The sequence below is a fragment of the Anomaloglossus baeobatrachus genome, chromosome 3, assembly GCF_048569485.1.
Source record: "Anomaloglossus baeobatrachus isolate aAnoBae1 chromosome 3, aAnoBae1.hap1, whole genome shotgun sequence".
NCBI lineage: Eukaryota > Metazoa > Chordata > Amphibia > Anura > Aromobatidae > Anomaloglossus > Anomaloglossus baeobatrachus.
In genome coordinates, this window is record NC_134355.1 from 506,010,468 (window position 1) to 506,034,592 (window position 24,125).

The window sequence follows — 24,125 nt, forward strand, 5'->3', positions numbered from 1 at the left end:
CCTGATGAAAAGGTTTGTCTTGAAACGTGCGTCGAGGTTCTGAGGGTTTCTTTGACCTTACACTAGGCAAGTATGGTACAGTAATTTATGCTACATTTAACTAAGAGCCTCTGTTATAAGGCGATTGATTTAGTTGTGTTTGGGGGTAGTGGATATTCACATCCAGCCCGAGTAGACAAGTCAGTGAATGGGCTGTGCTTTTCCTCCTTATTAACCCCTTGTACTCCTTATAAACTCCATAGCTATAATCTAATATCATTTCTAAGGGGGAATCTATATGTATGTAGATGAGATCCCTCCTATATAGGTTTTATAGATTTATATGAGAGTTGAATTTGTTCCTTTGGGGATTGAATATTTATATACAGAGGCTATTATATGTATTTATTGATGTAATATTTATTAATTTAATATATGTATCAGTGCTGTTTCTAATATTGGTGAAAGGGCAGAGGTGATGTTTTAATGATATAAACTCTGATATATTTTCGTTATGAACAAAGTATAACCTCCTTCTGCTCTCCTCACCAATAATATTTTTTTAGGTCAAAGATCTCTTTGTTTATGCATTTTTTCTGGTGATGTTTTTCTTGATGTTGTGATGTTTTTAGTGATTTGGAATAAATAAAAACATTTTTAAAAAAATATATTTTTTGCAAAATAAAATTATTTTGATACAATATACTCTGATTTCTGTTTGTTTGTTGATGACACATATTCCAGAGATGCAACCTCCCTGGACTACAAGGTATTCAGAGCTCAGAGACAAGGCCAAGGTAAGGGAGGCTGAAACTGACCAGCACTGAACAAGACACAATGTGAGATGTCAAGACTGGGCCAAGAAATGGCCAGCTAAGCAGTGGACACTGATGCCTGAGATAGAGCAGTGTCCTGTATTAAAATCGAGAAGACTTTTCTTCCTTTACTGTTGCTTAAAGAAAGGCTCTTCTAGAAACTGTCACTAGGTTTCGGAGTTTATATTAAATCCATCTTCAACCTGAAAGTCAACTAGCTCATCTTTATTAATACCAGCCCGTAGCTGGACCCCTCCTCCACCTTGTTGGAATATGAGATGAAGTGGAGGTCTGTGCCCATTACAGATCCAGCCCCGGGTCCATCCATCTGGTCCATCAAGAGTGTCTTTCATCTCATCAGTCCATAAAACCTATGAAAAAAATCTGTCTTCTGATATTCTTGACCCAGTCTTTACGTTTCACCTTCTGTGTCTTCAGTGGTGGTCAGGTTTCAGCCTTGCTTACTTCAGAAATGATGGTGACCCCTGAACACCTTGTACTTCTGGGCACTCCCATTAGATCACAGTTCTGGAATAGGACAACACTGGAGGATAATGGTCTTCTGGTTGCTTCACATTTGATTCTTCTCAAATCATTTACTTTTTTTTTTGTTTTAATTCATCTTTTGCAACCCTGTTGACTATTTGCCAAAAAACCTTTTAGCGAAGCCATGCTATTTTGTCAAATGAGACTCAGTGTCTAAAACACATAATACATTTGAAAATTCAGGTTCCCATCTACAATGAAGCTACCAAGTTGCTGACAGATGAGTGCACACAAATTGGCCAACTCGTGAGCCAAGCACCTTTATTTTATAGGCATAGTTTACTAATACTGTTGAGATATCCTATACTCAATGCTCACATATACCATGACATCCTCGTGCACTGCTGCACTTGTCTGCAGGTTACTGCAGTCGCAGCAGATTGCCCCTGTTCACATTTGACTAATTTTACTCGGAACAGCTGTCTGGTTTTGCCTTTTCTTTTAAGCCACAAGTATGCTGGAAGTCATAAGACACCTATTTGATGTAACCTATACCAGAATTGTAGTGCATTTAGTATGGATTTCCAAATATCTAGCACAGATGTCAATCATGTCATTACTGGCCACCTACTTCAAGCTTAAATGCAAGTCCAGCAAATGGATGGGAGTCATCCCTTACAGGGCTCATCAAAATCTTGGTAGGCTCTTCTGAACTCCTAAAAATAGATATGTTAGTTATTTATGAGTTTTACAATGTCAAAAGAAGTGTGTATAAGATCAGTTGCATGACAGTCGAGTATCCGACCCCTAGTCATTGTCTCCCCAAGAAAGGTCTTATAACAGCATGAAATCTCCGCATAGATGGGAACATCTGTATAGGAACATTTCTATGAAAGGGATATAAAAGATGTTCAATTCAAAAGAGACCAGTCTGATTCCCTATTTGACATCAAAACATACGTGAATTAACACATGGTACAGGTACATACAGTTAGGTCCAGAAATATTTGGACAGTGACACAAGTTTTGTTATTTTAGCTGTTTACAAAAACATGTTCAGAAATACAATTATATATATATATAATATGGGCTGAAAGTGCACACTCCCAGCTGCAATATGAGAGTTTTCACATCCAAATCGGAGAAAGGGTTTAGGAATCATAGCTCTGTAATGCATAGCCTCCTCTTTTTCAAGGGACCAAAAGTAATTGGACAAGGGACTCTAAGGGCTGCAATTAACTCTGAAGGCGTCTCCCTCGTTAACCTGTAATCAATGATGTAGTTAAAAGGTCTGGGGTTGATTACAGGTGTGTGGTTTTGCATTTGGAAGCTGTTGCTGTGACCAGACAACATGCGGTCTAAGGAACTCTCAATTGAGGTGAAACAGAACATCCTGAGGCTGAAAAAAAAGAAAAAATCCATCAGAGAGATAGCAGACATGCTTGGAGTAGCAAAATCAACAGTCGGGTACATTCTGAGAAAAAAGGAATTGACTGGTGAGCTTGGGAACTCAAAAAGGCCTGGGCGTCCACGGATGACAACAGTGGTGGATGATCACCGCATACTTTCTTTGGTGAAGAAGAACCCGTTCACAACATCAACTGAAGTCCAGAACACTCTCAGTGAAGTAGGTGTATCTGTCTCTAAGTCAACAGTAAAGAGAAGACTCCATGAAAGTAAATACAAAGGGTTCACATCTAGATGCAAACCATTCATCAATTCCAAAAATAGTCAGGCCAGAGTTAAGTTTGCTGAAAAACACCTCATGAAGCCAGTTCAGTTCTGGAAAAGTATTCTATGGACAGATGAGACAAAGATCAACCTGTACCAGAATGATGGGAAGAAAAAAGTTTGGAGAAGAAAGGGAACGGCACATGATCCAAGGCACACCACATCCTCTGTAAAACATGGTGGAGGCAACGTGATGGCATGGGCATGCATGGCTTTCAATGGCACTGGGTCACTTGTGTTTATTGATGACATAACAGCAGACAAGAGTAGCCGGATGAATTCTGAAGTGTACCGGGATATACTTTCAGCCCAGATTCAGCCAAATGCCGCAAAGTTGTTCGGACGGCGCTTCATAGTACAAATGGACAATGACCCCAAGCATACAGCCAAAGCTACCCAGGAGTTCATGAGTGCAAAAAAGTGGAACATTCTGCAATGGCCAAGTCAATCACCAGATCTTAACCCAATTGAGCATGCATTTCACTTGCTCAAATCCAGACTTAAGACGGAAAGACCCACAAACAAGCAAGACCTGAAGGCTGCGGCCTGGCAAAGCATTAAGAAGGAGGAAACCCAGCGTTTGGTGATGTCCATGGGTTCCAGACTTAAGGCAGTGATTGCCTCCAAAGGATTCGCAACAAAATATTGAAAATAAAAATATTTTGTTTGGGTTTGGTTTATTTGTCCAATTACTTTTGACCTCCTAAAATGTGGAGTTTTGTAAAGAAATGTGTACAATTCCTACAATTTCTATCAGATATTTTTGTTCAAACCTTCAAATTAAACGTTACAATCTGCACTTGAATTCTGTTGTAGAGGTTTCATTTCAAATCCAATGTGGTGGCATGCAGAGCCCAACTCGCGAAAATTGTGTCACTGTCCAAATATTTCTGGACCTAACTGTATATAGAAAAGCCAAAGTCTGACAGACTTACCTGCACAGCAAGTGAAGGAGTTTAGTTCCTTAAAGGGGTTGTCCCAAGAACAAAATTCATTTTAATCAATAGATCTTGGAATAATAATTTCTACAATTGGAGGTGTTGAAAACTAATGTTCCTGTGCTGAGATCTTATATATGTGTCCCTGCTATATACTGTGTAATGGCTGTGTCTGACCATACCACATCTCCTGGCCCGGGGAGGATGCAAAAGAGTATAAAGACATTACTGCAGGGGATCATAGCTGATTCTTCTTGTGCCTTAAAGAATTATTTGCGATCTTGTGTGATCAGACATTGATGACCTATCTTAAGGATGGGCCAAGGATGGGCCACCAATGTTAAAGTAGTGGACAACCTCTAAGATCCCTAGTCCTGGTCTTGTACTCACCTTGCGGCGTTTTCTTGTTTTTTCGGTGCCGCTACGGTTCCACTGCGCCATCTTGTAATCGTAACTTGTAATTGGCTGGAAGTTACGTCACAAGCTCTACATACAAGTGTATGAGAGCCAGAACGAGACTCTCATAGATTTGGATTGAGTTGTAACCGCTGAAGCATTTGGAAGGTCACAAAATAGATAAGACAGGAGCGATCGTAAAAACAGATTAAAATGCCAGTGGGTGAATATAAGACAATAGGCTTAAGCTGGGTTCACACATAGCTACAACGACGTCGCTGTTACGTCACCATTTTCTGTGACGTAACAGCGACCTTGTAAGTCGCTGTTATGATCGCTGCTTAGCTGTCAAACACAGCGACGCAGCAGCAATCATAACGTCGCTACATGTGCAGAGAGCAGGGAGCCGCGCACACTGCTTAGCGCTGGCTCCTTGCTCTCCTAGCTACAGTACACATAGGGTTAATTACCCGATGTGTACTGCAGCTACATGTGCAGAGAGCAGGAGCCGGCACTAGCAGCGTGAGAGCGGCGGAGGCTGGTAACGAAGGCAAATATCGGGTAACCAGGGAAAGGGCTTCCCTTGGTTACTCGATGTTTATCGAGCTCCTGCTCCCTGCTCGCTTCATTTCATCGCTCTCTCGCGGTCACACACAGCGATGTGTGCGTCACAGCGGGAGAGCGCCTTTGAAGAAAACGAACCAGGGCTGTGTGTAACGAGCAGCGATCTCACAGAGTTATAGAATCTGCAGGAATGTGACTGGAGGGCCATTTTCCTGTGACTTCCCATAGAGAGTACCCTCAAATGGAACGTCACATGATATAAAAATAAAAAGAAAAAATAATTGAAAAGTCAGATACGGGGAATAGCTGTAGGGAGAGAATGGTAGGGAATGTTATAATAAAACAAATTAGATAAGTGGTTATGGCTTAATGATATTTATAAAGGGACTTATAGGTATCTGACAACCTCTTTAAAGGGTTTTCTAGGATCACTACCGTATATGATGTGAGATACGTGGCACTCCACTGATATGGGTGCTGCATGTAGGATTCAACCCCAATAATAAGTAAATTCCTATAGATACACGGACTCAAATCAAAAATTCAAAATATTAAATTTTTTTTTAAAAAAATGGATGATACACATGTAACAATATACAAAATAATTAAAAAAATCAAAGAGGGATGTGGCACACTGCAGATACTAGGAACAGATGGCTGGAAATTGTAGGGTCCCTTCTGAAGAAGCACTTCTGAGAAATGTGCGGTGGGGAGGGTGCTGCTGCCATGTGGGCTAGTAAATGGCACTCAGTCATTGTGTGTGACTGTTTGGGAGTAATGCATTACTCTCAGATTATTTGTAGATTAGGTTTTATTATACTGTAGCACTAATATTCTGCACTTCTATTAGAACTGACTCTTCTCAGGGTTGCTGGGGACATTTATCTATATATTGCAGTGTACACAGCAATTCTGCTGCTCTTCTGCCACCTAGTGGCCCCTTCTCCAATTTTTGTTTTTTATTGGGAGTAATTATATACATTTTTTGTATGAATCGCAGTACATTTTTTACACTGGTGTTTTATCTGTTGTATATTCATCCACACCCTATATACACATTTTTTTGTTAAATAATCTGGCGTTACTACTGTATTTTTTGACACACTGTTATGGGGCAAGGATCTGCTGCTGACACTTATGGGGGTAATGTCGCCAAATTCTCTTCTAAGGTACCCCATCCTGGTAATGATCCTCCTGCCTTGTATATACAGTACATGCCCCTCATCCGGCTATATACCGTCATCATGCCATATTGCCGAATCCTGCTATATATCCCATCCTGGCTTATGGCCCCATCCTGCTCATAATATACCCCCATCCTGCTATACGGCCTGCATCCTGTGGCACATAAAAAAAAAAACCCTCACCTTACCTCACTCCCTGCAGCATCGCTCCTCCTCCTGTCTGTCAGCGGCAGCGCCGCTGAGTGGAGCCGTCCCCGTTCCCCTGCAGCATCGCAATGTCCTCCTGTCTGTGCCAGCGGCTGCATGTGGACACGTGCGCACAGCGATGACGTCATCGCTGTGCGCACTGCTAGTCTCCACTCAGCGGCTGCCGACACAGACAGGAGGACATTGCGATGCTGCAGGGGAACGGGGACGGCTCCACTCAGCGGCCGCCGGCAGCAAAGAGGAGATTGTGATGCTGCAGGGGATCGGTGACAGGTGAATATACTGAGTCACTGCCTCCCGCGATGATGATGATGCGTGGGGGGGGCAGTGAATACAGCCGCACATGATCACTCCAGGCTGTAGTTGCCAGGGGTGGAGCGCCGGCTTCAGCGCTGAGGGATGATAGCGGGATGAGGGGCGTGCATATTGAGCGGGTCCACATGGTCACGGCAGGCTGCTACAGCCTGCTCGTGCCCCCGATGACCCGCTCCACCGCAGCATCCTCATTCCCCGTAGCCCTACATTCAGGCTATAAGACGCACCCCCCACTTTCCCCCAACATTTGGGGGGGAAAAAGTGCGTCTTATAGTCTGAAAAATACGGTACTTCAGTGTAATCCTCTGTCTAGACTATTTGTATTACTAAATAATGTACTATGTATTAAACCTTTTTGGCCAAATAGATTGGGAGTAAATTTCTCCTCCCTTTATATTGTGCCTTCAATATCCAGCCATGTGTTACTAGTATCTGCAGTGTACCACATCCCTCCTTTTAATTATTTTGTACATTGAACATATGCTTTGCTCAGAATTCAGACATGACCATGATACCCACAGATTGGCCTCCTGACCCAAACTTGGCAAGTTTAAGTCAGGAGCCCTGCAGCCACTCCATCCATCTAGGTCTGTACTCTGACCGTGATACATGGACTTCTGAAATAAGGTTTAGCTGGGATGTAAATCAGCATATTACAAGTTATACAGTTTCATTGGAAAATAATTACAGCAATCTGCTCAGCGCCTCAAGTTCTGTAGTAAGATGTTCACAGACTGGATGGCAGGTCTTATTTGGTAGGTTTGCAATAAGCTGAGACAGGACTCTAAAAACTTACTCTTCATTCAGAATTGCATAGTTGGGAACTTCAGATGGGTTTGGAAGATACTCTAGGACGGCATCGAGAAGTGGTTGTACACCCTTGTTCTTCAGGGCACTCCCTACTAGTACGGGGGTAAATATCCTCTTCAGAGTGGCCCTGCGGATTGCCATCTAAAGAAGACAGGGCGAGTTACTATAAGCAAAAAAACGAGTGCAAACCACACACATTAGGTGTAGTAATTCACCTTCAGATCAGTTACGGTTGGGATCTTTTCCTCCAGAAACATCTCTCCTAAGATATCATCAGAGTTCGCCACACTTTCTATCAGCTCTTGCCGTCTGTCTGCCGCTTGCGCTCTGAATTCAGCAGGGATATCATCATAGCGTATCTGCTGCCTGAAATGACACCGGCTGCATTGGTACCCTACAGACACCCAGCAGTAACCCTCTAGGATACAGATCTACATACCCAAACTGGCCATCAAAATAAATGGCACGCTCATCCACAAGGTCTATGATTCCTTTGAAATTTCCCTCAAGTCCAATCGGAAGCTGGAGAAATGCCGCATTGTGGTTTAATTTAGACCTGGTATAAAAACAAAACAGAAAGTGACCTGATTGAAGGACCACATTGCGAATGATCCTAAGAACCATGTGCATCATGTGTGCCCACCTCAGCTGCTGCACGGCCCGCTCAGGGTGGGAGCCCAATCTGTCACACTTGTTGATGAAGGTTAGGAAAGGGACGTTGTATCTCTTCATCTGCCGGTTCACCGTCATTGTCTGACACTGGACGCCCCCAACCGCACACAGGACAAGGATAGCGCCATCCAGCACTCGCAGGGCTCTTTCCACTTCAATAGTGAAGTCCACATGTCCTGCAGAATGAGTAATAGAGTATACATCAGCTGGGATAGGCTGCTAAGGTCACTAGTAGGGTCAATGCCTGTCACTGGTGGTAATTTCTTTTAATGTTTTGCCATGGCTCTAACTCCCAATCGTGGCCTATGCACGCTCAATGACGGCCATTTTTGTTTACCGTGAGACAGCCACTTCCTGATTGCAGCTCACGTCACTGACTACCGGCAGTTGAGCCTGGAGCACACGACCACAGCTAACTCCTCTCAGGACAGTTCAGTTGGTGCCGTGCTCTGATGTCCGGACACTCAGTGACGTGTTCACAAGTGATTTCATCTCCAGAAGACCAAGCGACCACGAGAAGCAAGGAACAGAAGGATGTAAGTAAAGTTGGGTGCAGCGTCTGCTAAATGAGATCTAGAGGGACCGGGACAGTTGGGAGTTATTGGCTGCACAGGAACAGCTGAACTGTAGGAGTCCAACTGGCACAAATGTATATAGGGGAAAAACATGGAGCAGCGGCCAATAACAACTAATCAGATCCCAGCTTACATTTATCAAAAGGTAGAGATGAGCTTGGCGGGTTCAGCCGGACTGTAGAAAAAGTTTGGATGGGATCCGGACTTCACCTGAGCCCCAATAGAAGTCACTGATTGGCAGTTCGGGTCTCTGCATACATGTAGCCAGCCAAAAAAAGAACACTCCCAGTGGAGGGGTGCGCAGGTGGCCGGGGTTTTCCATATTCTTACTTTAATTTTGTACATACTACATTCCATCACACTGTTACCCCCAGTCTGAGCCGAACAAACACTGCAAGCAGCTCACACAGGGCTGAGCACCGAGCGTTCCCGAGCACAGCAATGCTATGAACTCCGGACCTCGGGTTCACTCATCTTGAATCAAAGGAACACTGCCAGAAAAAAATAAAAGTGGTAAAATCTGATTAGTTGCCACAGGCAATTACTCCCCTTTTCCATTCACTTTTCCCCTTTTGTGGCTATTAGAAGTCTTTATAACATGCCTGGCTGTTATGTCTGAAAATGTAGGCACATCCAGGTATGTGAACCAGCAGGCCCTTCAGATGCTCTTGTAGCAGTACATACTGATCTCTTTACAGATCTAATTATTTTACTCGGTTATATAACACCATTAATTCCTCAATGCTTTACACGGTCCACATTAGGGCTCATAACCTAAACTCCCTATCTATAGGTCTTTGGAGTGTGGGAGGAAACTGGAGTATCTGGAGGAAACCCACGCAAACACAGGGGGAAGATACAAACTCCTTGCAGATGTTGTCCTTGGTGGGATATAAACCCTCCCAGGACCACCCTGCTGCAGGGTTACAGCGCTAATGCACAGTCCTCATGCAACCGACTCCAAGACTTCTCCCGAGCATCCCCAGTCTCCTGGAACTCACTGCCTCAACACGTCAGACTATCTACTACACTCGCAAGCTTCAAACGGAACCTAAAGACTCATCTGTTCAGAAATGCCTATAACCTTCAATGACCTCACTGCTTCACCACCGTGCGGAGCTGCCGCCCCACCACCGTGCGGAGCTGCCGCCCCACCACCGTGCGGAGCTGCCGCCCCACCACCGTGCGGAGCTGCCGCCCCACCACCGTGCGGAGCTGCCGCCCCACCACCGTGCGGAGCTGCCGCCCCACCACCGTGCGGAGCTGCCGCCCCACCACCGTGCGGAGCTGCCGCCCCACCACCGTGCGGAGCTGCCGCCCCACCACCGTGCGGAGCTGCCGCCCCACCACCGTGCGGAGCTGCCGCCCCACCACCGTGCGGAGCTGCCGCCCCACCACCGTGCGGAGCTGCCGCCCCACCACCGTGCGGAGCTGCCGCCCCACCTACACCCCACCTACTGTCTCCTCCCCAAAATCCTTTAGGATGTAAGCCCGCAAGGGCAGGGCCCTCTTCCCCCTGTGCTAGTCTGTCTATTGTAACGTGTACATGTATTCTGTATGTAACCCCCTCATGTACAGCACCATGGAATCAATGGTGCTCTATAAATAAACAATAATAATAATAATAATAATAACCACTGAGCCACCGTGCTGCAGGGTTACAGCGCTAACCACTGAGCCACCGTGCTGCAGGGTTACAGCGCTAACCACTGAGCCCCCGTGCTGCAGGGTTACAGCGCTAACCACTGAGCCACCGTGCTGCAGGGTTACAGCACTAACCACTGAGCCACTGTGCTGCGGGGTTACAGCGCTAACCACTGAGCCACCGTGCTGCAGGGTTACAGCGCTAACCACTGAGCCACCGTGCTGCAGGGTTACAGCGCTAACCACTGAGCCACCGTGCTGCAGGGTTACAGCGCTAACCACTGAGCCACCGTGCTGCCACACTATCACTGAGAAACTCCCATGTCTTCACAGGATTTTGTGTAATATAAGAACCTAACGGGTTCAACTCTTCATTTCCTGAAGAACATTGGCTTAGGCTAGATGCTCTGCAGATGGGGGGTGTACTTATAAACCTGTCCTAATAATGGAAATCTAATTCACATATACCAGCATTGTATCTACAAAGTGATACATGCAGTGCACAGGAGCACGGTCATACATGCGATTACTGACTGCGATATATACACATGATACTGTACCTGGCGTATCAATGATGTTGATATTCGTGTTCTTCCACATGGTGTAGGTTGCAGCAGACTGAATGGTAATTCCCCTCTGCCGCTCTAATTCCATTGAATCCATAACAGCCCCAACGCCATCTTTACCTTTCACCTGGAAAAAAGTAACCAGACATGATGGTGAGTGACCCGGGAATGAACACGCAGAGTGTGCAAAGTCACAATGGCTTGTACTTAGGATTCATGTACATTTTCCATCTATATTTTCATGCTTAGGTCCTGTACCCATTACATTATAGGGGTGCATTCTAAAAGCTTTTTTATTTTAGTTTGCAGGTCAAGGGTTGGTAAAAACAGGTCACAATGAGTCCACAAATCAAACTCACACATCTATGAATGGGTCTGAGATGAAATGGACATCACATGAATGCCATATCTGTGCCATCCATGTGCTGAATGGGGAGCTAGGTTGGCATTAAAGAGGCTGCCTCATCAAGACAATCCCTTTAAGGCTGCGTACAGACAGCCATAGATTCTCATGTGAGAGTAGGGCCAATTATGCTGATGACACTGGGATCAAATGGACAGAGATGGGTCCAAGGGTCAGCTTAGTGTGATCCGATTCGCTTCTGAAACAAAAAACAAAAAACAGTCCATCCGGTTCAGCCTTCTCTACTGTTAGTGAGATAAAGAATCAGATATGTTCGGCATAAAGAAACGAATGCATGGTTTTCTTATCAGATCATTACACAGACTCCGGGATGCCTCATGTAGAGCGGGGGAGCTGCCGACGCGTTCCGCACACTAGTCGTACCCTTACTCATATCGCTGGGAACATGCCGGCAGGCCTGGGGTGTTATATGTGATGCATTGTGGACTCTCTTTAATGAAGTCGGAATAAAAGCGAGGTTTTATGTTCTTTTACCGGACACTTTGGATTCTTTTGCCATTCTGACCATTCACCTGAGCCAAAGGTGCAATCTACACAGGAAATTCCAACTATTATCCTATTATGTTGCTCTAGAATAAGGCAGCCCCCCCCCCCCCTCGCTAACCATGAGGCAAAGGACAATTTTCTTTATCTTAAAAGTAAAGAGTCCTCCAAAGCACAAATAGAGAAGAAATCCCTGGATCAACAACTCATCTGCATAAATAAATCCATGGTTAGTAATATCGTTACACATAAAGACAATCTGTCTGCAGGTTTTTACTCCATCGTTTGAGAGCAGAATAATAAGAGGCCAGAGACCCTAATGTTGAGTCACGTACTGGGCTTCTTGCTGTAGTTTTGATATCGGGTTTATGTGCTGCAGCTCTGCTAGTCCTCTCAGTATTCAGCTCAGTATAAATCTCCTACACCACTGATTGACAGCTCTGTGCAAATGAAGAAAGCAGCGAATACGTGGTGGGGGGTGGATTTATACAACCAATGAATATGGAGGTTTGCTAGTCCTCGGTGATAAGACAATGCATGATCAGTGGGAGATCAGAACTACACCAAGCAGCTCATTGAGTGACACACGGCTGGGATCAGGGCCCCTACAGCAGGCTGCCCTCAGATGGCACAGCAAAGACCTGGGGACACTCTTTTTAAAGGGTTATTTCCATAATAGCAAGTTATCCCCTATCCACAGGATAAAAGAGTACTTGTTTACAGAAGGGGGTCTCAATGTCAGCCCCCAACTATCCTGAGAACAGGGCTCTGTGGAGACCCGTCTTGAAGGAAGCAGAGATGTGAATGCTCGACCTCCGCTCCATTCACTCCCTATGGCACTGCCGGAAAAAGTAAAGACGCGCTCAGCTATTTTCTCGTGCACCACCGCTTTATTCAACACTGGCTCCTAAGGATAAGGAATAACTTCTGACTTCTCTTAGCGTATTGTATCAGATTAGAAAAATTCATTTCCTTTTGCCAGAACCGTTTCATTCTTGAACACGGCCAAATCCTGTACTGTACATCAGCATAATTCAGTTTAAAGTAATACATAATCTGAAGCCAGTAGGCTGTAAGGGTTAACAAATAGAATTTAGCAATGCTCTCCAATCACACAGTGTGTTGCCGTTTACCTGCAATGATTGTTTTACCACTAGTAACTTATTGCTATGACTAGCTGGGCACTCGCACTTTCCAGCACACTCCCTGCTGTGATGTGCAGATGTGAATACACTTTGTAGATACAGAGGGTGTGTGGGCAGGGGCAGTTTTCCCAGCTTTGCAAAAACCAAAAACTGTCACAACTGCTGCACCCATTAATCAAAGTGACACATTGTTGAACTCTGGATCTCTTTGCCTAAATCAAGCTGTATACAGATGAGGTATCAAAAACCTGCTGATAGATTCTCTTTAAAAAGGTGTTGTCCAGGACTTTTACATTGATGGCCTATCCATATTTGATTGCTAGGGGTGCGACATAGCACTCCCACCGAGCAACTATTCCCAGTGCATGTGGCTGGATGTGCTGAATTACAGCTCTGTGTAGCTCCATCAATGGCATAGTGGCTGCAGCCGGGTACCGCAGATATACCCTTTATTCCAATCAATAGTACGCAGATATGCAGTACCTGGCCACAACCACTATGCAGTGACAAAGCTGTGAAGCTCAGCACATCTGACCACTGCTGGCACTGGGTTAACAGTGGTTATACCACATCGATCACATTAACAACCTATCCTAAGAAGAGGTCATCAATATAAAAGTCTCGGACAAGCCCTTTAATACCAGGGGCCAGCCATGGACTAGCTTAATGCAGTTTCTGGGGGTGGGAAGAGGAGGAATTTGTTTTTTCATCTTCTGATGAGTTAAGCCTAGGTCACACGTAGCGACGCAGAAGCGATCACGATGACGATCTGACCTTATCAGGATCGCTGCTGCGCCGTTACATGGTCGCTGGTGAGCTGTCAAACAGGCAGATCTCACCAGTGACCAGCCCCCAGCGACGCGTGGAAGCGATGCTGCACTTGGTAACTAAGGTAAATATCGGGTAACCAAGCAAAGTGCTTCGCTTGGTTACCCGATATTTACCTTGGTTACCAGCGCACACCGCTTAGCGCTGGCTCCCTGCACTCGTAGCCAGAGTACACATCGGGTTAATAAGCAAACCGCTTTGCTTATAGTTACCCGATTTGTACCTTGGCTACGTGTACAGGGAGCAGGGAGCTTCAAGAAGCTGCGGACGCTGGTAACGAAGGTAAATATCGGGTAACCAAGCCTTTGCTTGGTTACCCGATATTTACCTTGGTTACCAGCATCCGCAGAAGCCGGCTCCCTGCACATTCAGTTGTTGCTCTGTCACTGTCACACACAGCGATATGTGCTTCACAGCGGCAGAGCAACAACTAAAAAATGGTCCAGGACATTCAGCAACAACCAGCGACCTCACAGCAGGGGCCAGGTCGTTGCTGGATGTCACACACAGCGACATCGCTAGCAAGATCGCTGCTACGTCACAGAAAATGGTGACTTAGCAGCGACGTCGTCGTCGTCGTTGTGTGACATGACAATTAGGCCTTGATCAGATAGCCATGTTTAGAACACAATGAATATGTACATTTTAGAATCTATAATCTTTGTATTCGACTAAAACAGATGCCAGATTGATGGTAAAGAGACAAAAAAAATATATGAAAATCAGATCTAGCACACTGATGGAAAACGATTAGGGATGATCGAATATCCCAAATATTCGGCTACCCCCATATTCGACAAATAGGTCGCCACTATTCGCGAATATTCGATGCACAATGTAAGTCAATGGGAAACCCGAATAGTTGCCGAATAGCAACTATTCGGGCTTCCCATAGACTTATGTTGCACATTGAATATTGGCATAGCGGCGACCTATTCGTCGAATATTCACAAAGCCGAATATTTGAGGTATTCGATCATCCCTAAAAACGATCCATTTTTTTAGTATGCAAAAAAAACCAAAAAAACCATAATATATGTATGTATGAAGCCTTTCAGCAGGAGATAGCACGCACTAAATATGATACTAGCCCACTATCTACATGGTTTTTGGTTTTTTTTATTCTGACAAGTGACTACACTTTTAAACATCTGCTAAAAAAATACATGACATTTGATCCCCTGCTGCCTATCAAGACTGATTTATTGCAGATTAAAAGGGATTTTCTCAATATCAGTAGGTTCAAATGTGGCCAAGTTTTAGGATTTTTGGACTTGAAATCCAGGCATTTTTTTTTTTACTACATAAGGTTGGAGATTTGTGTTTTCAGTATGAAGACTCATTTTACCAGAAAAGAAAAAATACCATAGTCTACAGTCTGTTTGGGATTTTAACTAAATTTGCAACGGAACTGGGCACACACAGATAGTAGACCCATGGCTCGGCCGCCAGCTCTCCCGAAACACCAGCACATGCTCCACTACTTGTACAAGTGTTCTGTAGGGGCAGAGTGAATCACTGCCGGACATCCATGGTGGAGGCATATCAACCGGAGAACAGAAAGGTGGAGTGAATCAACGCGCCCCATCCTCCAATCCCCAGTATCTCCCAAGGGGGTCTCTGGGTCCTGTACATACTGGATGGTTGTCATGTTCCACCGGCTGCAGTGTCAGGGGTCATCGCTTCTATATAACGGGGCACCGCCTGCAGTGTCAGGGGTCATCGCTTCTATATAACGGGGCACCGCCTGCAGTGTTGGGGGTCATCACTTCTCTATAATAGGGTACTGCCTGTAGTATTGGGGTCATCACTTCTCTATAATAGGGCACTGCCTGCATCGTTGGGGGAAGGGGGGGTCATCGCTTCTCGATAACGGTGCACCGGCCTCTCACCTCATGCATCTGCGCGATCCGCCCAGTATAGTACAGGATACGCTCCGTCACCGTGGTTTTGCCGGAATCGATGTGGGCAGAGATCCCGATGTTGCGAATCTTTTCATTGGGGACGAAGCCTGACGAGCAATGTCTGTAGATGGTCAGAGGCAGCTGCAACACAATAAAACAGATTTAAGGCCAGAAAAAGTACCACACACATGCTCAGACACGAGCCCCAGCATGACATGAGCCACACTGTGCTGAGACTTATAGTTCTACAGCCCCACAGTCCCCATAGATATTACGAGCGTCTCACCTGACACCCGGCTGTCACCCCCACGTGACGTGGTACCCGGGGCCCGATCACTGAGGCTGCCCGCAGGAGACTCATAGCTGCCAGGCTCCCTGTGAAAGTCACGCTGATCTCTGGCAGCGGAAGAAAACCACTTCCGGGTGTCCGATGCCGGCAAAGGTCAAACCGCGACAACTTCCGGCAGGTGGAACGCACACTACTATCCCGGAAGTGATGCACAGCGTGAGGCGACTCTCCAGCACTCCTCCTGTTGCTCCTTGTGCTGTGTCCTTGCTGGCGGCCACTACTAATCTGCTGCTCATGGAGACGCTGCTGCAGAAAGGACCTTGTTCTCGGAACCCCGGCAGTGAGGGGGGTTTATTCTGTTCTGAGAGAGCGCCCCCTAGCGAGGAGGCTGCAGAAGACTAGAGCAGCCCCGGGGCTGTGTGCATGGGAAGCTCTGGCGAGCTGGGCCAGTCACATCAGCTCCTTCACTTTCTTTGCACTTATTTAGGCTGCTTTCACACATCCGGTTTTTTCTGTGCGGCACAATCCGGCGCTTTGCAGAAAAAGCGCAACAGTTTTTTTTTTTGCCGCCGGTTGCGGGTTTTTTTTGCATAGACTTACATTAGTGCCGCATTGTGCCGCATGGGCTTGCATTCCGTCCGTTTTTTGCCGCATGCGGCAGATTTAGCCGATGCGGCGGCCGGATGGAACGTTGCCTGGCACGTTTTTTTGTCCGGCAAAAAAAAACCGCATCCTGCCGATGCGGCACGATTTGCAATGCATGCCTATGGACGCCGGATGCGTTTTTTGGAAGTATTGGAAGAGCTTAGGGGCACTGAAGCTGATCCAACGTTCTTGCCAGCTTCAGAGGAGTGCTTCTATGCTGTATAGCAAAGAGATTTCAAGAATTGCTCTCTTTTCTCTGTAAAATGGCCACCGCTGATAGACCTATTAGATTAAAATGTCCTTCGTTTTACAATCACTTTGCAATTTTAACAATTTGTGAGGATGAGACAATTCCTATAAGGATTATAATGAAGGTAAACATGTTGTATCATTTTCTTATCTTAGCAGCTCACACCCAGTGAAGCTCTGGAACCTAACATGAACAACATGAATGATGATCAAAGCACCAGTATTGGTAAGTTACTACTTTTCTTTGTCCAGATAGAAAAAGTGGGGTTATATGTAATGATGATTTTATGCAATAAATATACAGGGTATTCTATTTATATGGTCTTATTTTGCAGGGTACTTCTCTTACTGCTTTCCAGGTGTCGTCCCCCCCTTTTAGCCTCTCTTGTACTGTCTCAGTATTAAAGGGGTTGTCCACTACTTGGACAATTCTTGGTTAATTACCATATTTTTCGTTTTATAAGACACACTGGATTATATGACGCACCCCAAATTTAGAGATATAAAAGGTAAAAAAAAAATAATGGTGTCGTCATATACTCCGGTGTTATCTTACCAGAGGGGTGCGGCAGTGGTGGTAGAGCGGGGTCACAGGAGGCAGAGGCTGTGCGGCAGCGGTGGCGGATCTGTGCTGGCAGAGGCAGTATGTCAGTGCTGGCACCAGAAGCTTCGGTAGTTGTGTGGTTGAGCAGGCCAGTGCGGCAGGTGTCCCAGATGCTCTGTTGGCGGTTCGGGCTTCAAAACTCCATCTGTGCACGTGCTGACTCCGGGCGCCATCATTTGAAGCCCGGACTGCAGACAGACCATCTGGGACTCCTGCCACACAGCCATCGCTGCCAGCAAGGCCGCCTGCAGAGAGTGGTAGCCAGCAGGGCGCCGACCACCTGCTCAGAGAGTCAGCCAGCCGCTGGCACAGACAGGCAGCCGGCCGACGGCACAAAGAGGCAACTGCCCACACTCACCGACAACCGCCCGCACACACCGACAGGCACCCGGCTGCCCTCACAGAAAGCCGCACAGACAGGCCTCGCCAATTCTCCACCTTCCGGTAAGCTATATTCGGATTTTAAGACGTACCCCTCATTTTCCTCCCAAATCTTTGGGAGGAAAAGTGCATCTTAAAATATGGTACTATGTTTCTCTCAGGTAGTATAACACTTTTACTCTCTTCCGGTTCTGGCTTTGTTCCAGGGTTGTCAGCACTTGCTCACACAGGGCTCCCTGTGGCCAATCATTGGCCACTTTCCTGTCCCCTCCGTCAGATGTAATTGACATTTGAAAGTAGTGAGAGCTGCTGCAGCTCTGACTTCCTACTGATGTCTGATTTGTCCAAGGGCAGGGAAAGTGAAGCGGGCACTGATTGGCCACAGGGATTGCGTGACATAATATCATGTGAGTCCCGGCAGAGCCAGTGTTGACACTGCTAGTACAGTACTGTCATCTAAGGTGAGAATGGATGTTATTATTTTATTTGGGGGAAACATAATAATTAAATAGGGGTTGTCCGAGTATTGGACAACCCCTTAACATGTTTATGTCTTAATAAAGCGATTTCCCTTTTCTATTTAGCTTTCATTTTTTTTATTGGTGCTGTAGAAAAAAATGTAGTAGAAAATAACCTGTCATCACCAAATACACTATTTACCTACACTTGTATTGCTAATCTGCAGTGACTACAGTGATTCAAGGAAGTTATAGTCTCCCTGTTACTCAATTCTAATCATCAGGGCATTGGAGAGAACGGTTATAGTCACTGCTAATCATACAGTGAGCGTGCTGTAATCACGCCTCCTGCATCTTGATTGACAGACTTTCCTGCAGAATATGTGTGCAAAGTTGTCCCCTTTAAATTTGATTAAATTAGGAAACGTTCCCAAATCTTCATCTACCACTAGCTACAGTCCCAAATTCAGGTAGGTTCTCCTCTGGTCTCTGCCTGACACATGACACCATTTGCTTTTATGGTCCATGACCACATTTGTTTGGGAAGGTAGCTGTTGGACTCCTCATCTCATTCAATTACTTATCCAGCCCCCTTCTCTGTATATACAGGGGCAAACATACTTATAGTACAACCTGTGCAGTCACACAATGGTCCAAGAGGTAAGAAGGCCCACTTCCACCTCCAATGTAGGAAGCAGCTTCTGTCACAGACACAAAGAGGGGCCAGTCATGCAAATATAATAAGCCAAATATGTTTTCAATTGTCTTAAGAGCTGGCACTGACCCCCCCCCCCCTCCCTCTCAGGAACTTGTAGGCACAACCAAATAGTTTACATGACAGATGTGGAAATGAGAAAAGTTAATTTCTTAATTGTAGTTCTGGACCCCTGCGGTGTTACAACGTTAAGGAAAACATACAACCTGGGCAGAGAACGGGCTTCCTAGTGACTTCAGGGTGCTGTTTTATAAAGATATCCTCAGACATATCAGCAGCAGTGGAAAATATGAAATATTGAGCTGTACATAACTCACACAAATATGGCCTACCTTTCTTAGGCCTCAGGATTTTGAAACGCATGTAATACATATTTTACTTTAATTGTGAGATGTACATTTCAGCCTCAAATTAATAACTAGCCTCTGGAAGACAGTAGACATGTCATATTTCTAGCAATGGACCTGTAAATTCATAATAGGAAATATGACAGCAATTTCTTTTGTGTGGGATTCTCAGGCAAAGATATGAGGAAAGCTGGGATTTCATAATTTTTGGGAATTAAAGGCCCCTACCAAATGCCACCCCACAAAAAGTCACTAGAGGGGAGGTGACTGGGGTTCCATTAAAGGTACACATCACAATTCTGCTGTATATTGGATTGTCCGTGTTTCTTAAGGAGTACCTCCCTCCATATATCAGAGCTATTTCAGTGACCAGGGTGTAGTAATTTTTTTTCATTTACCCATTTTATTTTACGTGTTGTCTATATTGTACTGTATTGCTTCCCTTTTGCAAAATCTTGTATATTTTTATAAACTCTGCCTATTCTTTTGGATTAAATATATAAAATTTAATAGTTTCAATACTCTAACTCTATAACCTATAGCCTCAAATCTCACGTTATTGTGTTATTGTAGTGCTTGTTAATAACTGTACCGAGGTATGTATATATATATATATATATATATATATATATATATATATATATATATATATATATATATATATATATATATATATATATATATATTATATATTCCATGAGCTGAAACCGGTGATATACAGCACAGACCAAAAATCTGGACACACCTTCTCATTCAAAGAGTTTTCTTTATTTTCATGACTCTAAAAATTGTAGATTCACATCGAAGACATCAAAACTATGAATGAAAACATGTGGAATGAAATACTTAAAATAGTGTGAAACAACTGAAAATATGTCTTATATTCTAGGTTTTTCAAAGTAGCCACCTTTTGCTTTGATTACTGCTTTGCACACTCTTTGCATTCTCTTGATGAGCTTCAAGAGGTAGTCACCGGAAATGGTTTTCCAGCAGTCTTGAAGGAGTTCCCAGAAATGCTTAGCACTTGTTGGCCCTTTTGCCTTCACTCTGCGGTCCAGCTCACCCCAAACCATCTCGATTGGGTTCAGGTCTGGTGACTATGGAGGCCAGGTCATCTGGCATAGCATCCCATCACTCTCCTTCTTAGTCAAATGGCCCTTATACAGCCTGGAGGTGTGTTTGGGGTCATTGTCCTGTTGAAAAATAAATGATGATCCAACTAAACGCAAACCGGATAGAATAGCATGCCGCTGCAAGATGCTGTGGTAGCCATGCTGGTGTAGTATGCCTTCAATTTTGAATAAATTCCCAACAGTGTCACCAGAAAAGCACCCCCACACCGTCACACCTCCTCCTCCATGCTTCATGGTAGGAACCAGGCATGTAGAGTCCATCCGTTCACCTTTTCTACAAAGACATGGTGGTTGGATCCAAAGATCTCAAATTTGGACTCATCAGACCAAAGCACAGATTTCCACTGGCCATGAAGGCCTGCTGTACAAAGTCTCTTCTTAATAGTTGTTCTAGAGATGAGAAGGTATGTCCAAACTTTTGGTCTGTACTGTATATACACAATACCTTCACTCCAAGAGCCCCAATAACAATAATCGGTATAATAGCAGAACAGCCACAGCCTCATTTACTTATTGTCTGTCAAGTTCGTAATTGTCCTGACTTTAAAGGGGGCTTTACACGGTAGCGATATCGCTAGCAATTTCTAGCGATATCGAGCATGTAAGTAACCCGCCCCCGTCGCGCATGCGACTGTTTGTGATCGCTGCCGTAGCGAACATTATCGCTACGGCAGCGTCACACGTACTTACCTGGTCGGCGGCGTCGCTGTGACTGCCGAACAATCCCTCCTTCAAGGGGGAGGGATGTTCGGCATCACAGCGACGTCACCGCAACGTCACTAAGCGGACGGCCAATCAAAGCGGAGGGGCGGAGCTGAGCATGATGTAAACATCCCGCCCACCTCTTCCTTCCGCATTGTGGCCGGCAGCAGGTAAGGAGACGTTCCTTGCTCCTGCGGTGTCACACACAGCAATGTGTGCTGCCGCAGGAGCGATGAACCACCTGGATAAACAACCCTTACCGACTTTTGACTTTGAGACGACCTCTCCATGGTGAACGATTTTCACCATTCTGAGGGTATGTGCGCACGTTGCTTTTTACCTGCTTTTTACCTGCTTTTTTGCTGCTTTTTCTTCTGCGCTGTTTAATGCCAAAATGGATGTGTTCTTCTATTCAAGCAAAGTCTATGGGATTTTGGGTTTCTTGTTCACACTATGTTGTTCAAAATGCTGCCTTTTTGTGGCAGAACTTTGGTCAAAAACTCAGCTTTGCAGTGCAAAACCCAAATGGCAAAAACAATTGACATGTTGCTTCTTTGAAAAGCTGAGTTTTTGACCAAAGTTCTGCCACAAAAAGGCAGCATTTTGAACAACATAGTGTGAACAAGAAACCCAAATTCCCATAGACTTTGCTTGAATAGAAGAACACATCCATTTTGGCATTAAACAGCGCAGAAGAAAAAGCAGCAAAAAAGCAGGTAAAAAGCAGGTAAAAAGCAACGTGCGCACATACCCTTAAGGTCGCTGGTAAGTGTCACACGCTGCGATATCGTTAATGACGCTGGATGTGCGTCACTAACAACGTGACCCCGATGATAAAACATTAACGATATCGTAGCGTGTAAAGCCCTCTTAAGGGTGCTCCAGAGGGCTGTTTGTGACAGGGCCTATATACGGTTCTTGCACAGGGGCCGCTTACTTGTTTGTATCCACCACTGACTAGAAGTTACAGAGAAGGAACAAGTTTAGCTAATAAAATAGTTAGGTGGCCTCTTCAGCTCTGGTCACATACTGACACATCACACTGACAATCCTGTACCAGACACAAACTGTAAGAAGACCAATAGGACCCGTTACTGAACATCAGGCATGAAGTACCGGCATGTTAGTAAGTTGCATGAAGTACATGATGCATAGGAAGTTACCAAGTGTTATGAATTTGACACTGAATTTTGAGCCTATTTTGATAAAAAAAAAAAATCTGTAACGTGTCTTATTGTCTGGTTAGTATGTGTCCAATGTTATGGTCCCTAGTAATAGATAGATATAACATTTAAGATAGTCTGTAATTTTTTTTCATAGAACCTGATCAGAATGATGACACCACCAATGATTTGTATGACCTGATTGAATCATTAGATGGAGTTCATCCTACAAGGAAATCAGAAGTTTGTTCTGTAAAAGAAGTGCCCAGTGATGAAAAAGATACTGTCTTCCATCCAGTTTTAGAAGATGAGGACTGGACATACCCTGAGGAGAGTAACAACTACCGGTATATAAACGGAGATCCATATGAAACACAATACCACAATCAGCACATGCATCTATCCAATGTGTTGGAAAGGAACTTAACTGAAATTCATTCGGAACTATGCCAGCTCAGTAGATCCGTGCTTCAATTAGCTTATGGCTTGAAGGAATGTGCCGACACCATGGGATTTTACACAACCAGGATGCTGGCATTCCAGCAGGAAATTAATAACACCACCTCAGATACAAACATTACCCTCAAAACTGGAGTTCACCTACTACAGGATCTCATAGCAAAACATGAACCCTGTCTTGCAAACTATAACAACCGGGATGGCAAATCAGGCCGGCCTGATGAAGGCAATTCCAAACGATGTTATAGGAATATCCAACCAAAATCCTCTAACGCTAATAGTTTACGTTATTCTAAAAGACAGAAAAAGTAGATATGTAATTAACGCTTATTAAAACATTTTTCATCCTTATTGGTTGTCTTTATGGATACATTACTACAATTGATTTATTTTTTTGGTGTTAAAGGGTGATGGGGTTAGGTGATCAGTAGTCGGGGGGGCTTTGCCTTGCTGCATGGCTTCTGTGGGGCATCGGATTTCTCCCACTGCTGGTGCAGTATTGCTCCTGTAATGGTAAACGCATGGCATTGCACCTGTAGGGTTAGGGATCCACTTAGAGGTTTGCCTTAACTTGCAAGTGGACTTCATGCAGTCTGATCAAAATGTTAAATAAAAAAAATTGTGTTCAGGTTTGTAGATTTTTGCTTATCCACAAAAGGTTATAGTTACTTAGGTTGAAAGAAGACCTAGGTCCATCTAGTTCAACCTTCCTCCACCTATTCTTCATTTTGGCCCTAAGTCACTTATAACCATCAATGTTGTGGGTGCTGAGGAAATCATCAAGCCCTTTTTTAAAAGCTGTTATAGTATCTGCCATCACTACCTCTTGTGGTAGGGCATTCCACAGTCTGACTGCTCTAACTGTAAAGAACCCTTTCCTATTTAGCTGCCGGAATTGCTTTTCTTCCACTCGCAGTGTATGCCCCCCGGTCCTTAGTACTGTCTTTGGAAGAAATAAGTCATGTGCCAGTCCTTTATATTGACCACACATGTATTTATACATATAAATGAGATCTCCTCTGAGATGTCTTTTTTCTAAGCTAAACATAGCTAACTTTCAGGTCAATGCATACATTTTTGGATGTCTTTTTCTAGAGTTATGTTAACCCCTTAACGACCTTTGACGTACTGAGTACGTCATGGTGACATGGTGCTAAACGACCCATGACGTACTCAGTACGTCATGGCGAAATCGCGGTCCCGGAGCACCGGTGAGTGAAATTTGTTTACTTAAACGGTAGATTCGGGAAGGAGGGGACCTCTGCCTGACCTCAGGAGGGGTGGTGCCTCCTCCCCGAACCTACAGAGGCTGTG

General features: G+C 44.8%; 2 protein-coding genes across 8 annotated transcripts in view; one reads left to right on the forward strand and one right to left on the reverse strand.

The window, feature by feature from the left end:
- The window catches only part of GFM1 (G elongation factor mitochondrial 1), a 102,653-nt gene extending 86,562 nt beyond the window's left edge, over positions 1-16,091 (reverse strand). Inside the window, exons 1-8 of the mRNA XM_075340680.1 lie at positions 15,953-16,091; positions 15,655-15,807; positions 10,877-11,009; positions 8,069-8,273; positions 7,865-7,981; positions 7,641-7,791; positions 7,412-7,566; positions 1,912-1,996 (exon numbers count right to left, since the gene is read on the reverse strand). Of these exons, the coding sequence (XP_075196795.1) occupies positions 1,912-1,996; positions 7,412-7,566; positions 7,641-7,791; positions 7,865-7,981; positions 8,069-8,273; positions 10,877-11,009; positions 15,655-15,807; positions 15,953-16,027 (1,074 nt within the window). The 5' untranslated portion in view covers positions 16,028-16,091. The remainder of the gene's footprint in view (positions 1-1,911; positions 1,997-7,411; positions 7,567-7,640; positions 7,792-7,864; positions 7,982-8,068; positions 8,274-10,876; positions 11,010-15,654; positions 15,808-15,952) is intronic.
- On the forward strand, positions 8,470-23,162 carry LOC142296730 (uncharacterized). Of its 7 annotated transcripts, XM_075340686.1 has the most exons (4): positions 8,472-8,633; positions 10,924-11,035; positions 17,006-17,075; positions 22,510-23,162. In XM_075340686.1, exons 2-4 carry the CDS (start codon positions 11,030-11,032, stop codon positions 23,121-23,123), a joined length of 690 nt encoding a protein of 229 aa, XP_075196801.1. In that variant the 5' UTR covers positions 8,472-8,633; positions 10,924-11,029; the 3' UTR covers positions 23,124-23,162. The 7 variants fall into 7 exon arrangements, with proteins under 7 accessions (XP_075196798.1, XP_075196799.1, XP_075196797.1 ...); XM_075340683.1 differs by lacking the exon at positions 10,924-11,035 and having other exon boundaries at positions 8,470-8,633; positions 22,567-23,162; XM_075340684.1 differs by lacking the exon at positions 10,924-11,035 and having other exon boundaries at positions 8,470-8,633; positions 17,009-17,075; positions 22,567-23,162.
- Positions 23,163-24,125: the final 963 nt, after the last annotated feature.

What these genes read in the sequence shown, in the direction of transcription:
- LOC142296730 (XM_075340681.1), top strand. Translation starts at nt 8,550, where the DNA reads ATGTCCGGACACTCAGTGACGTGTTCACAAGTGATTTCATCTCCAGAA. An exon ending in GAAGCAAGGAACAGAAGGAT is followed by an intron (nt 8,634 to 17,005) that starts GTAAGTAAAGTT and finishes TTCTTATCTTAG; the next exon opens with CAGCTCACACCCAGTGAAGC. An exon ending in TGATCAAAGCACCAGTATTG is followed by an intron (nt 17,076 to 22,509) that starts GTAAGTTACTAC and finishes TTTTTTTCATAG; the next exon opens with AACCTGATCAGAATGATGAC.